The sequence below is a fragment of the Haplochromis burtoni genome, unplaced genomic scaffold (genome assembly GCF_018398535.1).
Source record: "Haplochromis burtoni strain Fernald_Lab_line unplaced genomic scaffold, NCSU_Asbu1 Contig_438, whole genome shotgun sequence".
NCBI classification, from domain to species: Eukaryota; Metazoa; Chordata; class Actinopteri; order Cichliformes; family Cichlidae; genus Haplochromis; species Haplochromis burtoni.
The window spans coordinates 345,562-362,007 of record NW_024582799.1 but is presented as its reverse complement, the minus strand read 5'-3'; the positions used below and the strand labels follow the sequence as shown (position 1 = coordinate 362,007).

General features: G+C 41.8%; 1 protein-coding gene across 1 annotated transcript; it reads right to left on the bottom strand.

Moving 5' to 3' along the window:
- Positions 1-3,286: 3,286 nt before the first annotated feature.
- ache (acetylcholinesterase) lies at positions 3,287-15,903 on the bottom strand. The gene is made up of 8 exons (XM_042213383.1): positions 15,354-15,903; positions 14,890-15,113; positions 14,530-14,790; positions 12,382-12,604; positions 12,004-12,246; positions 11,386-11,578; positions 10,324-10,493; positions 3,287-6,264 (listed from the first exon to the last, which is right to left on the bottom strand). Exons 1-8 carry the CDS (start codon positions 15,838-15,840, stop codon positions 6,143-6,145), a joined length of 1,923 nt encoding a protein of 640 aa, XP_042069317.1. The 5' UTR covers positions 15,841-15,903; the 3' UTR covers positions 3,287-6,142.
- Positions 15,904-16,446: the final 543 nt, after the last annotated feature.

The window sequence follows — 16,446 nt, the reverse complement described above, 5'->3', positions numbered from 1 at the left end:
TTCAGTGGGAGAAACGTCTCAGGACCTTCTTGCTGTGATGGGACAGTGCTAAGCACCACAATCAGTTACTGCTAACATTTCGGTAGCCCTTGATTAATTCCATTGAATCGTAAGAATAGCTTCTTCTGTGTGAAAACTAAACGTGGATCCTGTGTTTTGCAGGAAGGTGAATAATAGGCCATTTTATTATGGGCTCTGACAGTGGACTCATCTGTGCTAGTCCTCAGCACTGTTGACTTAGTATTTTATTACAGAGATTAGGCCATACCTACGAATTAAAGGTTGGTTGCTGCAGTGGTTTAAATCATATCTACCTGATGGAGACCAATTTGTTAATGGAAACACACTCAGGTTAATTATGGTGTTCCACAGCATAATGAACCTGTTTACAGTATACACATTTCCCTCAGGCAATGTGAAGGCATAGCATACATGTTCATTAATGTGAAAGCTCCATACCACATAGCAGTTATTTAAACTGCATTAAGGTCTTAAAGACATGAAAACCTGGATGAGCCCTAATTTTGTGCTTCTAAATTCAGATCAAACTGAGGTTATTGTACTGGGCCCTAAAAATCTTGCAAATATAATCTCTAACCACACGTGTGTTTTCAGCCATCCAGGTCATGGTGGTCTAAGGAGCTTGGAAATAAAAGCGTCTGGACTTCTTTAAGGTCTGTGAAGACATTTCACCTCTCATCCAAGAAGCTTCTTCAGTTCTTCGAGCAATTGGTGGAGAGTCCCAGATTTAAGCCCTATGGGAGTGTCCCTAAGAGGGTCATGGACCCCCTGTTGATCCTCTGTTTGTTTTTTGTTTTGTTCCCCTCCCTCAGCCTGGTCTGCCACATGATTCTTCATGTTACAATCGAGTTTTGCTTTTCTCCAAGTGCTTGCTCATCAGGGGTTGTTGGTGTTGTCTCTGGATCATTGTTGGCCTCACAATATGAAGCACATTAGATGGACTGCTGTTGTTATTTGGTGCTGTAAAAATTAGATTGAATTGAATCTGAGGATTAGGACAGTGTGTGATATTATTGTATCTCAATGGCTAATAAGCCCATGTGTTTTCAGTGTGTGGCAGCACACAGTGGCACACTGACCAATCACAGTTGAGGTTGTCACAGCTGAACATTTTTAAGACACTTTATGACATTACTGTAGAACTTTGGGATAAACCCACAGTGCATAGCTTCACCTGATGTGCTGCCTCGCGCCCTGGAAATGGTAAAATTGTTGTGCGAGGTAATCTTTGCTAATAATAGTAGATCATCTTTATTCTTAATCAAAGTATAAGTCTGATGAATATGTTAATCATCCATCCATCTTCTTTGGTTTATCCGGGGCGGGGTCACAGGGGCAGCAGCTCAAGCAGAGAAGCCCAGACCTCTCCTCTCCCCAGCCCTCCTCCAGCTTTCCGGGGAAACCAAGGCGCTCCCAGGCCAGCCGAGAGATATAATCTCTCCAGCGTGTCCTGCATGGGTGAGAGTAGGGATATACATCGACTGGTAAATATAGAGTTTCGCTTTTATGCTCAGCTCTTTGTTCACCACGATAGACCGGTAGAGCATCCATATCGCTGCATCCGCATCACCAATCCGTCTGTCAATCTCCTGGTCCCTCCTCCCATTACTCATGAATATGACCCTGAGATACTTGAACTGGGTTTTTGAGTTCTCAGAACAGTTTGATCTCTAAGGTGTAGCTCATTGTTCCTCACTTGTTGCCTCAATAAGTTACAGGAAACATCCATAAAATGGTTACTGATACTTAATTCTTACGTAGCAGTGTGAGCAATGCATCACCTGCTGCCTCTGTGCCAGAACTTGTGTGGGCGCATTTTATGATATAAGGAGCAATAACATATTTTTGTCCTCCTTTTGCTCCTCCTCCGCATGCGCTTTGCAGATTGGTGGAGCGCATTGAGCAACATATTTGCCGCTCTCTCAAGGTGGCCCAAGCACTATTAATCAGATAGATTAACAGTAGTTTTAGTGGCTTATTGACAACTAAAACTACTGTTAATCTATCTGAATATGACATATTTGTAAATATTGTTTTTCTTATTCAGTCTTTTTTTCCCTCCTATGAGCTGCTATTATACTATCCTGCTATACTACAGCGTAGTATTTGATCACATGGAACCTTTAAAAACAGCAGAAGGTAAGTTTCCTCATATTTGAGGCTGATTTATGTGAATTATTTTGGTTTAAGAAAGTAAGACACCGGGTTTGCTGCCCTCTGCTGGTGCTGCCGACATCAAAGAACCGAAATTACTGGATTATTTTCAGTGCTCGCTAAGATTTTGGCATCAGATTTCCCTGAACATTCCTGCTCGCTTTAAATGCGTGAGTGAATGAATAATTCAGGATGCATAGAAACATTCTGCTGTTCATCACAAACTCAAACAACACATTTGTTATTTCGGTCTTATTTGGATGAATCTACTTTATTATTTAGAAAATTTGACTCCTGTGTTTTTGTCACAATTTCACAGCAGCTCATGTTTACAAACTGTCATTTTGACATTAATATTAATCCAGCAGACGCACCGAGGCAGTTAATCCACGTCCTGATTGGACACAGTGGAACTCCATCTTCCATATTTCCGCTCCAGAAAGCTTTGACGCTTTTGTTAGTGTCATTATTGTGTGTGTGCCAGTTTTACCAAACTTTATTAGTTCTCATTTGGTTCAGTCCCACACGGTTTAAAGTGATAATTCAAAACTAATTTCTTGTTCAAAGGATTAAACAGCATCACAGAAATGTTTGCCTTATCCTGTGCTGCTCGATGATAAACCAGGAGGCTCAACTACTCACAAGGTTCAGAGTGAGGCTGAGCGGTCAGTATTAAACTACATGTTCATATATTTCAGCAGATGACAGAGTAGCTGTGAAACGTTTGCACACATGGTCAATCATTTGCAACAATGTATTTGCATTCACACATTCATTATTAACTTTGTGTGAATGACTTCAAGACTGTGATGTCTTTATTGTCACAATAACTGATGGATTTTATTCTCATTTCTAGGCGACAGTACTATTCAAATACTGTTGGAGCAGCAAGGCTGGCTCAGTGTTTTGCATCACCTAAACTATTAAAAGTTGAGAGATAATCAAACGACTGAAATGTTTGGTAGTTGTGTTCTGCACGGTCTTATTCTGAAGTGTGTCTGTTTCAGTGCTGCAGACTAAAAATCTTCACATGTGACACTTTTTATAGTCCAGACCGAGACTAAAACTTGTGTCTGTCGGTACGTGCTGAGATTCAATAAAAAACTTGAGATCGACAGCAGGCTCCCTTTATTTCTGTTGTTATAGCTTAATAAAGTCAGCGTTCGTCATACACAGAGACATACTGGGAAGCTACAGAAGCCTTCAACACTTACAGTACCAGTGACTGAAACAAACAACGATGAGGCAGAGGACTGAAAAGGAGTCAAACAAACAGTTTATACAAGAAAATAGTCATCGGCACTCATTAAGTTCATACTTTGAATAAATATTGCTTTTAAAATGACTCTGCCCCTCATCGTTGCTGATTTATCACGTTTTATTTTCACTGCGTTAAATATCAAATATATTCCTTTACTGATGCATTTCTGTTATTGCTAACATCAAACGTACCTTACATGAGATACTGGATAATAGGCTTGTTGAAAGTACAAATTTCACAGAATATAACAGTCAGAGTTTGGTAGGATACACTGCAGATGATGGGCTTCTGGACATGCACGAGGACTCGATAGAAGTGGCTTAAGCAGGATCTCTCTGTCCGAGAGGAGGTGTCAGTCACATGGCCTTTCAAACATGCACTCTTTACTGGTATTTTACACATGTACAAGACTTTTTTTTTGTCATATTTAGTTCTTTTTAAAGCTAGACTACACGACTGAGCCACAAATAGGAGCTTTACATGCCAACGGGGACACTGTGCTGGGGCAGCCAACAGCTAATCAGAGCGTCGCTTCAGCTCCCTCACAATACTCAAATGGAAATGTAAGAAAGGCTGACAGAAGTACAGCGATAACACACATACATACACAGTGATATGGGTGGTAGTGACTCATAACTCAGGCAGAGTTGCCCCAAAGTCTTGTACGATTATACTTTTAATGTAGAATATAATAGATTTGAATGCAAATATTACTTTAATAAATATTCACAAGTTATTTAATGTGCAGAAAATATGGATGAATAACAACCTGCCAGGTGACCGAGCTCGTATCACAGGTCTTGTGTAAACAAGACAACTGGATGTAAAGTGAATCATTTACTGCTAAACTAATGATAACTCATGAGGCAACATATCTTAACAAAGATAAGGGGAACAAACGGTATCTGGATCTTACGCAAACAAGGTTGTAATCTGACTAAACTGTCTTGATTCTTCAGTATAACATGCTCACAACACGGGGAACGATGCAGGCTCCGACTTCTTTCATAAGATATGCAAATATAAGATTATCGTCATTAACTGGAAAATTGTGAGCATCAAGTTTAAGGTTAAAAGTCTTTTTCTTGATTTTTTTTTCAAATGCAGGTGAATGTTGCCACACATGAGTGTTTGCAACCAAATCACAGGATCGAACATGCAAACGTCTTTTTATGGCCCTGGATGTAACAAAATGCACATCTGAGTTTTCAAATGATCAGTGCATATCTGCATTACTTTTGTGACATAGGAGTGCATTTCTCCGTCTTGTCATTTTCCCATCACTTCTCCACCTCTGCATTCAGCAGGTCCTGTTGGCTAGCAGGCCAGAGGCTGAGCCAGTACTCTGTCACATTATCCTGCAGCTGAGTGAATTACCGTACTCTACCTCCATTAGACTAACAACAAAGCAGGAGCAAGGAAGGGGGATGGGAGAGGGAGCAGTGATGTAACAGAGCCGACAAGGAAGGAGGGACAGATACGGCAGATGATGAATAAGGAATAACTAAAAGGGGGGAGCGAAAGGAAACAAACGAGGAATGGAAAAGGCCTAACTTAAAAGTGAGAAACAGGAAGGGAGAGGCGGGAATAATGGATAAAGGAAAAGAGTAAGAAAGAAATGAGGGTGGGTGGAGGTTTATTAGAGATGAAGATGACAACTAGAGTGGAGAGGCAGAAAGCAGAGAGAGGGACTGGATGAAGGGTTGTTGTGGTGGAAGACAAACAGAAGGAGTGACAGAAAAAAGGAGGAAAAGAAAGATCGAGCTTACTGTCTCACACATGAGTGGCACACTGAGTGGCCACGCACACATGCACAATTCAGTGCAGTTGTGCAGAAGAATCGACCCTCACAGGAAGGCTGAACATTTAGAAGAATTGAGCACCGACGCGCTTCAACAGACAGGCGATGCTCAAGAGGACCCATAAACATCAACGGGACTCGTTTCTGTTTCCATTCAACTGTGAAACTGAGTGAACTTGTAATATAATGCGAGTTAGGCACCAGTCAGTTGGTCTGGATGTAATATACTATCTACATCTCACATCAAACTAGAATACAGCAGTTTTAACATTGAGTAAAATGTGAGGAATCTGATGTTTTCACACACAGCAACAGTTAGATAAATGCAAAATAGTATATGGCTTACCACAGGAGAAACACACAAACAAAGCAAGACCAGTACAGGTAATGGGAGTAGTGGTTGTAACAGTATTAATAAAAATAACTAAATAAATAAAAGAGAAACAAAACAGTGATGAGACCAAAAATACAACGGATATGTTGGAAAGAAGAAATCCCCAGAAAGCAAAAAAAGTGACGAGATGACCACAGAGATGCGTGAGGTTACAGTAAATCCGTAGTGGAGCAGTGTGACGGGTCAGTTAAGTTATCTGAGTCAAACTGGGCGGTTTCTGAGACGCACACATAGTTACGCACACACATTCGAGGTAATGACGCATCTTTACTCCTCCAATGACAAGTTTTACTCCACAGCCCTTAAGTTCCACAGACACACATACACAAATAAAAAAACAAAACAATAAATATTATAAATAATATAAATAAATGACAACAGTGCCTCTGCTTGTGTATGCTGTGAACCAAAAGAACCACAAAAAGATGTCAGCCTTCACTCAGGAACTATGGAGGAAAACAGCCACGGCTCGCTCGCCGCTCTTCTCTCCGTCGTCTCCTCGCTGAGGCGCTCAGAGGTCAGTGCAGCGCTCCTGCTTGCTGTAGTGGTCAAACTGACTCTTCCAGTGCATCATGTAGGAAGACCAGCGGTGAAACTCCACCTTCCACTGACGTTCTGCCTCATCTATGTTGTCTGAGAGAAGAAACAGAGACAGAACAGCAAAAACGGTTAGCAGTTGAGCTTGAAGTAGGGCTGCCACGATTTGTCGACTAGTCACGATTCATTGATAGTTTTAATAGTCGACGCATCGTTTGAGGCTTTGTAAGATCCCAAAAGACGCAGGAATAAGTAGAAGGTAGGATTTAAGAGTGTAATAACGGACTGAAACAGAAGATGGCAGCACTGCATGTACAAGGATGCCAGCTGCCGTTAAACCCCGAAGAAGAAGAAGAGCAGTGTCCGGTATCGTAGCTGTGTCCAAATTCAGGAACCGCATTTGTAGGCCATTACGTTACAGGACGCGAGGAAGGCTGTCAAATTCAAGAACTCCTCCAAATGCAGAAAAGCGTCCTTCATTTCCCCAGATTGAAGATGGGTCGGGTGTATCCTTCGTGGCCCAACCATATCCCAGAATTCATAGCGCGCCCAGCAATTCCAGTTTCCAACAATGGACGGGCTACTTAGTTTTAATATTACTCTTATTACTTTTCTGGGTCACAAAATAAACTTTTAACATATTTTCAGGCGAGAATGTAGCTGTGTAAACTTCAAATATCTGCTGTTTATCAAGACACCACATATTTGTGAAAAGCTCCGACGTTTTCGGAGACGTCTACCCACCAGCTCGATAACTAGAGGGTTCAAGGCTCACTAGAGCCGGTGAGAACACCGGACTCCCGGCACATCGATTTTCAGACCCCCGCGGTCTTTCGCCACTCAGGTTAAACATGATATACAAGTCACTTAGATAACTTATGTTATTGTTTGGCTTTCTTCAGTATTTTATTTGTTCCTGAGTAAATTGGTTTGGCTGAGATTAAAGTTATAGGCCCTGTCTCAATATGCGTACTTGTGCGTTCTCGTGTACTCGTGATACGTCATCAGTCGGAGACCAAGTGCTGTTCCAGTTCAAAGTACGCATCAAGCTGAGAATGCGAAAAATTCCCAGATGTGTTCTCGCTCCGCCCGTGCGTTCTCTGCACTCTCTCACTCTCCGTCTGTTTCGGTGCTTTTCCAGCAGAGATTCGCGCTATGTTTCAGTGTTCCTCTATCTTGAATTCCTGTGCACTCAAAAGCTTGTAAAGACTTATCCCTGTCTCAATGATGTCTGCATTTGGGTCCAGTTCCACGTCCTGAATACAGATGGTCAGTTAGCTGCTTTACAGCTACTCTTGGATAATTAAGTCACCCAAACTCCATAACAACACTGTTTCGTTTTAGATGTGAATCAAATACAATACAATACTATATAAATAAAAACAGAATGTAATGATTTCCAAATTTCATAAACCCATATTTTATTCACAATAGAATGCAGAAAACATATCAAATGCTTAAAATGAGAACATGAGTAACATTTTAGAAAGAAAAAATACGGTCATTTTAAATTTGATGACAGCAATGCATCTTGAAGTTGGGACAGGACCAAGTTTAAAGAGTTTATTTGCTCTAAATGCTGTACAGACCTTTTAGCATTGATAAAAGGTCTGTGTAACATACCAAATCCATGCTAAACAAACCAGATACCTCCTTAGGTCAAGAGATGCAGGGTCCATGTTTTCCTAAACGAATTTGAAATTTTGATTCATCTGACCACAGTTCTCCATGTTCCCCCACACCATATTGGATTAGTTTTCTATGGCAGAGGTTTAACCTGCATTTGTGGATGGCATGGTAAACTCCTTTTACATACTGTGATTTCTGGATAAATATCAGAATCATGTCTGTTTTTTTTAATGCAGTGCCGCCTGATCAGTATCCAAGATTGATTTTCACGTTGTCCCTCGTGCACAGAGATTTCTCCCATGATTTTTTAAGGACATTATATACTGTAAGTAATAAGACATCTAAGTCTTTGCATTTTACGTTGAGGACTATTAAGTAGACACTCTTCCACAATCTGTAGATGCAGCTTTCTGCAGACTGGCGAAGCTCCATTTCACTGTCACGCGACAGAAAAAGCTTGGAGAACACTGCCCGTCTTTACTTCTGAGAAATTCCGCCTGCCTTTTAATATCCAGTCATGTTACTGTGCTGGTGCCAGTTAACCTAATTAGTTGCAAAATGATCTTCAAGCTGTTCTATTTTTAGAAGCTCTTGCTTTCTAAGCCTTTAGAGTTAGTGTTTCCAACTTTTGATATGTATTGCTGCAATCAACTTCAAACAGAGCTAATGTTTTTCACAAAATAGAAAGTGTCTCTTTTTACTGTTTAGCAGCTTGAATCCTGTACCAGACATCAATGGGAGAGCTTTCCCCTCCCAAAAGTCCAGCAACTGCTCTCTTCAGAGTGTCGTTCAATACAGAGGGAATGAACTGGTCCGTAAATAGCACTTTTTACTCTACTTGAGCCGTCAAAGTGCTTTAAACCACCAACTTTACTACCTTCTCAGCCACAGCCACCCCAATAGTTGATGCTACACAATGGTAAATGTGGTCCTCTCCCACTTTGTTATGATGTGTTGCTATCATCAATTTGAAAACTGCTTTATTGTCTTCTCTTCAGTTTGATAGAGTTTCTGTTTTCTATTGTGAATGACTAGGGGTTATGAGATTTTCATGTCGGTCCATTCTTCTCTTAAATTTACATTTTACACAATGTCCCAAATTTTCAAAAATTGGGGTTACATATAAAGATATGATGAAATAATTTCATGGTCTGAAATCAACACCACGAACAGTTTTCAAGGGGGGAGTCAACCATCTGACACCAATCAGGAGGAGCTGCATTTATTTAAGAAAAACAAAACAACGAACTGACACAAGCTGCTACATCCCACATAGCAAAATTGGTATTTCACGGATCTCGCCCACATACTGCAAAGAATGATACAGGTACACATTAGGCTGACCACCAGTGTGTCTGCAACTGGCCCATGGCTGCACACAACTTACACATGACCCACATACTGCAAAGAATGACGGCCCTTTGGTGGCCCAGATCTGGTTTGCCAGAGGTCACACGGCACACTAGGGCCTGCTGCACAACAACTACACAGACCCACATACTGCCAAAGAATGGACGGCCCTTTGGTGCCCAGATCTGGTTTTCCAAGGGCCCCCACATGGCAGTTGCAACACCACTTGCGTCCTTTGCTGCTCAGGAACAGTTTTCAGCTTGGCGCCCAGATGTCAGCCTAAGTGACCTTAGTCAAGCCATTGAATTAACTATATCTACCGCAAACATAACTCCAAATCACGAGGTAGCGAAGAGAGGTAGATCATGGAGCGAGAGAGCTCTCAGGAGCATATAGCGAAGTATGGCCTGATTCTATATAGCGCTTTTCTACTCTCCCAACATCTCAAAGTGCTCTATACAACATGCCACATTCACCCAAACACACACTTTCTCTGAAACTGCCGAGTGCGCTTCCTAACTGCATTCATTCACACATTCACACTCATGCAGACCCTGGAGGAGCCAGGGTCGAACCACTAACCTTCCAATCAGTAGGTGACCTGCTCTACCTCCTGAGCTACAGCCACCAGTGGTAAACGATGAGTAAACCTCACTAGGTTTTGGATAAAGTGTACACTCACAAACCTGTCAAACCTGCATTTGAAACGTTGGCTACCATAGCAGTATAGTATTGCAACATGGCATTTGGGTCTTCTAACTAAAATAGGAAAATAGGAACATAAATAGTGCCATCACTGCCAGACCTGGCCCACATCTGGTTGACATACACCCTGCCATGACACCAGTCAGTCAGAAGTGCCAGCTTGATGCCGTTCCGGGCCAGACCTGTTTTTTATGAGCATGCCATCACATAAACAGTGCCATCTACGCCAGGCCTGGCCCATATCTGATGACATACCACTTACCGTGCCAGAAGTCAGCCAGCAGTGCCGGCTTGACACCAGATCCGGGCCAGACCTGCCTGCTATGTGGGAAAGCTCCACTTTAGTTTAAAATAATTCTTGTATCATGCATCCAGTGAGAAGTGTCATAATTTTAAGTGGAACATAAGTGAAGACCTGCATTCAGTACAGATTTCAAGTGTAGAGATGAAGTAATATTTAATAGTATTTACCAGTAATATTGAGAAGGCGTGGCAGGAAGCGATTCCAGAATGCGCACATCTGGTTTCGCAAACCTTTGTGAATCTTGAGTGACTCGGTGTTGAGGCCAACGTGTTTTTGCTCGCTGACGGTAAACACAGGCCAGCGTTTCCCTCTATCTCCCTGCACGTCATTGGGATTTCTGATACAGACAGAACAAGAAAGGATATTGCAATTACAACTAAATCAAACGAAAAAGCAGTAAAATGATCTCCAAACTAACTGTTAGATTCACAACAATTCTGCTTGCAGTCGATGTCGGTACTCGTAGTACATCACTACTTCATGTTCCATTGCAGCATGGCGCATTGAGCCATTTTGCTCAATGAGAAACATATTCAGATAATCATATCTGTGTGTTTCAAGCTCAAACATGTACGTGCTCACTAAGGATCACTAAATTTTATTTCATTTCATTTTTGTCTGTATGTATTATTGTAGGGTCTACCTTACAATATAAAGCGCCCTGAGGCGACTGTTGTTGTGATTTGGCGCTGTATAAATAAAACTGAATTGAATACAGGAAATGTCTGACAGTGTTTCTTGCTGCAGTCATTCCACCAAGTACTGAATTGTCTTCCAAGCTGATTAAATACTGATCACTCACTAAAATGCACATGAATTTGTAACTGTTACAGAATGTTTGTTTTTGCTGACAGTTTATGCTACTATTAAAATAAATTGTAGCTTTCTCAATTCTTTGTAACTGGATACAATTTCAAAAGGAGATCAAATAATTTAATTTCCCCCACTGTGTACCTCGCAGCATTAACATTTACTTATTAAAGCCTTTCCTTTAAGCCAAGTAGCATGAGGGTTAACTGTCAGGAGAAGCTCTCTGTGCCTCCAAATTCATGTCAAGACTCATTAACCTGCAGTCTCACAGGAATTAAAGGGCTGCTTACTCATACAGCTTTTCCTGCATTATTTATTTTGACTGAAAAACATGGCTGCTGAGGTGCATTTGCATAAAAAAGACTGGACGTGGACATAGACCCTGATTCCATAGGTAGTTTTTTTTTTTGTGGCCTCACCCAGTCCGAGCAAAGTTGGCCCAATATTTCATCATACGTCGGCTTAGCTTCTCCTCATCTCGGGTGTAGTTGAGCCTCTTCACCAGTGGCAGCCCGAAAACAAATTCAATCTCATAGCCATGGATCACCCCCATCCATTCTGGCCAGGCCAGATTGGATGCCCGGTGATCGAAAAGGTAAAGATACATCCCTCCTTAAGAAATAAATGGTGGAAGAAAATGCATGAAAATTACAATTATAAATAGTTAATCATCATTATTATTTCATTTTTACTCAGAAACTACAGATATGTTTTAATCTTTTACAAGGACAGTTAAAAAATAAATCATTTTTCCAACTAGAATATTTTACTGATCTATCATCAGAGTATCAACATCGCTTACATGACAAATGCAGATTCAATTGTTGTACAGTTGTCCTGCACATTATAGCATATTTAAAACAGCTATCATCTGCATTAAAAAGTGAAAACATGAAATTTAACGCACAGTTTAATTTAAGTATCGTACCAAATTGTTCTATCACCAGAAAGCAGGTCCTTCAAACAGTAGCGTGTCTGGGTATGGGATATATATACTTCTAGATCTGACAGACCACACTGGTACTCGGGTATCCTACCTTGTGAGTTTCCACTGTTCACCCCACCAAAGTTGATGCCACCCACGTTAGCCTTGAGGGCATTGTGTTGTGCATAAGAGCGAGCGAAGTGGGCCAGCGGGCAGATGACGTTGTGGTCACCGACAATGTCATCCATGGCATCACGATTTTTTATCTCATTGTTCTCATCCATCCAGTCGGTGTACTGCAGCACCACTGCTTCCAGGCCGATATCATTAGCATGAGGTACGCTCAACCTAACACCTGGAAGAGTGACACTGAAGGTTTTAACACGATACAAGTAAAACTGTGCCGTAATAACCTGAAGCAGAATTAACTTGAATGTTTTGGATGGATTTATACAATTCTCTCTGCTCAGTTACATATATCCATCCTTACTTTCCAGGAAGTCCTCTCTGGAGATCAGACTGTCGTTGTCCTTGCTGAAGCCTGGTGCTCCATACAGCAGGAAGTAGGAGCCTTCATTCTGATTAACGCCGAGGAGAATCTGCGTGTCTTTAAAGTTCCCTGAGTTGAGCATGGCCTCAGGAGTGTCGGGCAGAAACTCGCCATCCACAACAGGCACAAATGAAAATCGGAACAGAGCGGACCATGGCAGAACCTGCATGGATGACAAACCCACATGGGACTGTGAAATAACGCAACATAAACACCAAGAAGTGCTACTTCCTACTCCAGAACCAAGCTACTCCTTTTGTGTGACTTACCCCAGTAACAGACATACTGGTACTGGGGCTGCAACGATTCGTCAACATGACGTCATCGATTATAAAGATTTGGCGACAGGGAGATTTAAAAAAATGTGCAAGCATGTAACAGCAAACAAAGTTAAATGCAGACTGTGCAAAGCAGAGCTTTCCTTCCATGACAGCACTGATGCAGTGCACGAGCATTTAAAACGCTGGCACGCTGGAGCTGCGATGTCCAAATGGGTCAGTTTTATGAAGTTAGTGGGTTGTCTGTGAAGGTTCTCAGTCATCCAGGTCATCGTAGTCAAAGGAGCTTGCAAAGAAAAGCGTCTGGACTTCTTTAAGTTGCTTGAAGACGTTTCACCTCTCATCCGAGAAGCTTCTTCAGTTCTAAGGTCAAATGGTGGGGAGTCCCAGATTTAAACCCAGTGGGAGTGTCCCCCCCACAGAGGGACAAGCAACTTAAAGAAGTCCAGACGCTTTTCTTTGCAAGCTCCTTTGACAAGTTAGTGGGTTGCATTGACATGTTGTTTATATGAATGTTTTTACAGTAATGTTTACATTAGCTGTCAGAAACTTCTCAGGATGAAACGTGATAGTAAATCTTTAAATCTCACACTTTAATATTGTAGTAAACCTCTTCCACCTAATGAGAAACTATGATCTATAACCAAATATGTGATGAGCAACGGTCTTTTCTAAATCTGTTTTGTTGGTAAATGATCGTGATGAATATGTTCAGAGTAATTGTGCATTCATGAACTGAATCATCTGTAAACTTTGTTAACCCTGTCAGACCCAACCCGTCAAAAAATAGCCAGAAAATTCAGATTTTTTTGAACTGAGATGTTTATTAACCCTTAAAACAAAATCCACAATATTTTTTTGCTATGTCGTGTTGTGTATGATATATTTTTATTATATTTTTGATACATTGGGCATTTTTGGCAACAATGTTAATTTTAGACAAAAAAGAGTTTTGTCCACAACATTTTGAAATTATGGGAAGTATTGATGTTGATGAGACAGAGGTCGCAGAAACTTATAGCATTACAGGGTTAACTTGTTATTTTGGACTAGAAAGCAAATTAGTTTCCTATTTGCACATTATTTTGTATTTAAATACTAATAGCACTTTAATTTGTACAACTAATATTTTTATTTATATGATTTTTATTCTGACAGTCCTATTGAGTCCTTTTAAAAATACATTTGATTATTTTCAAATTCATGTGTTTCATTATTTTAATTTTCTGTGGAACGAGACAGCAGAGTGGGCAGATTTGAGCAGGTGAGGACTGAAGACTAGAACAGGTTTGCCCACAGCACTGTGAGAGTTGTTGAAATAATCACTGGCCAACCGACTAATGGAAGGAAAATTGGCAGATTGTTCAACTACCAACATAATCTTCAGTTGCAGCCCTGACTGATACAGGTACATACTGGCATGGTCCCTCTGTCCTCGTTAGTCTGACCTCCCATTTCGGTCTTCAGTTACTGAAACACGGCTCCTTATATCCGTGTTTGTGCAACTTGGCTTTGAATGAGAAAAACTTACTAACTACATCCCCTTGGTTGGAGAAGCCCGTGCTGGAGAGCAGTGGGCTGTTTTGTGTTCTTGGGAACACTCTCCTGAACTGTTTGAGAGAGTCTTGCGTTTGAGTCCGGTCTGATTTTGATCCTTAACAACATATTGTGCACTTAGTAGGAACCACAGGTAATAAACCATTGCATCAAAGAACCAGTGGTTTGAAATTAAAAAACATCAAACTGAAAATAAGTCTCTCGTCCACGTTGCAAACAACATGATAAGTCAAGCAGAATTTGTGTAAATTACCTGCCACTCATGATCGATAAGTTGCTGTGGACTTTTACTGCGCAGACAGTCTATTATCTCGGTGTCGTTTCCTCCGTTGCAACCGACAAACTTTGCCAGCTGTGTGGCACGTCTGCGGGCTTCAGCGGGACTCACTGAGGCCCAGGGGCAGTTGGGGACCCCGCTCTGGAGGATGGCTCTAGTGAAAGTGGGTCGGCTGTCTGGAGACAACAGGTGGAATCCTACTGAAGCTCCACCAGCACTCTCGCCAAAGATCGTAACCTGTTTCACAGAGAGAACAAATAGAAAACTAAATCAAAACAGGCTCATATTAATTCTAGCATAACAGAGACCTGACAAATAAAGCAATGAGAAACACACCTGTTTAGGGTTTCCACCAAAGAAATGGATGTTGTCTTGTACCCACTGCAGCGCCATCCTCTGGTCAAGGAGGCCGACATTGCCAGGAGCCTCGGAGGAGCCATGCAGAGCCAGGAAGCCGAAAGCACCGATCCGGTAGTTCATCGAAACCACAATGACTGTCTCGCTGTGAGCTAGGTAACGACCATCATACACATCCAGAGAAGAAGATCCACTGTAGAAGCCTGGAAACATGGAATATCACAGCATTAACCTACAATATTAGAGCGTACTACAACAATTCATCGCTGTTATTCAAGACGTTTAATGATTAGAATTCCAGCGTAATATCCTCAATCCTTCTACATAAAAAATAATCTGACAGACGAGGAATTTTCTAATGTAATATATCAGGAACGGCTAACCCAGTGCTCCAATGACAATTGGAGTGATATTCCCAGTATGGTTTGTGAATTCTTAAGTACCTCCACCATAGATCCACACCATGACAGTGAGGTTGTGAGGTCTGGGCGAGGAGGGCACCCAGACATTGAGGTAGAGGCAGTCCTCATTCATGTCTCTGTTAGGATTCCACATCTCACTGCCCTGGAAGCCTGGGAATGCTGTGTCCACATACTGATAGCACGCGTTGGGGTATTCCTTGGCCTCGATCACTCCAGTCCACGGACGTTTGGGTTCCGGAGGACGGAAACGGCGGTTCCCCAGTGGGGGCTCAGCAAAGGGGATGCCCAGAAAAGCAGTTATGTAGCTCTGATCCGGCACCAGCTGGCGGATGCCTCGAACTCGACCGGTACGTGTCTGAACAACCAGGTCTCCCTCGTTCTGGGAGAAGCAGAATGGGATGATGAAAGCCAGGAGGAAGATCGAGGAGAAGAGAAGAACCACAGTGGGCTGCATCTTTGTATGCGAATATGGTCTGTGTATCTGAAGCAGATGTCGTGACTCTTTCATCAGACAAGGATGGCAGGGTATGCTCTGTGTACACTCAGATCTACAGAGAAGACAGAGAGAGAGTAATGTGATTACAGTACAGGCGAGGACGGAGAACAGGCAGAATCAGGGAGGGAGAGATGAGACGAGAAAGGACAGAAGTATGAAAGTTTCACCAGTGTGGATTTAAGATTGGATCGGACAGACAACCCCGAACAGCCAATAGAATCATATGCAATAAAATAAATAATCATCTCAAGGCTGGATTGAAGGCTCTATCTTTAGCAACTAGTGAATCTATGTGAGACTTTCTCAGTGCGTGTGCACGTCCTGGTGTGGTTTATCAGTGTGCAGCATGGCCAGCGTCGATGTGACCTGCTGCGGCTTCTGAGAAAAGACTTATTAAATATTCAACACCGAGACAACAGCAGTCTGACAGAGTCAGAGCTTCACCAGCATAAACAGCTTTCTGCAGATTAAAAAGCTAATAATTCAAATCTGCTTATGTTTAATAGAGACTAACATTTGTAGGATAAATATGTCTAGGTGGTGAATATCAATTTACTAAGAAGAGTATATCATGTTTTTGGTGAAGGACTGAATGTAATTACACTTAGTTGGTAGACA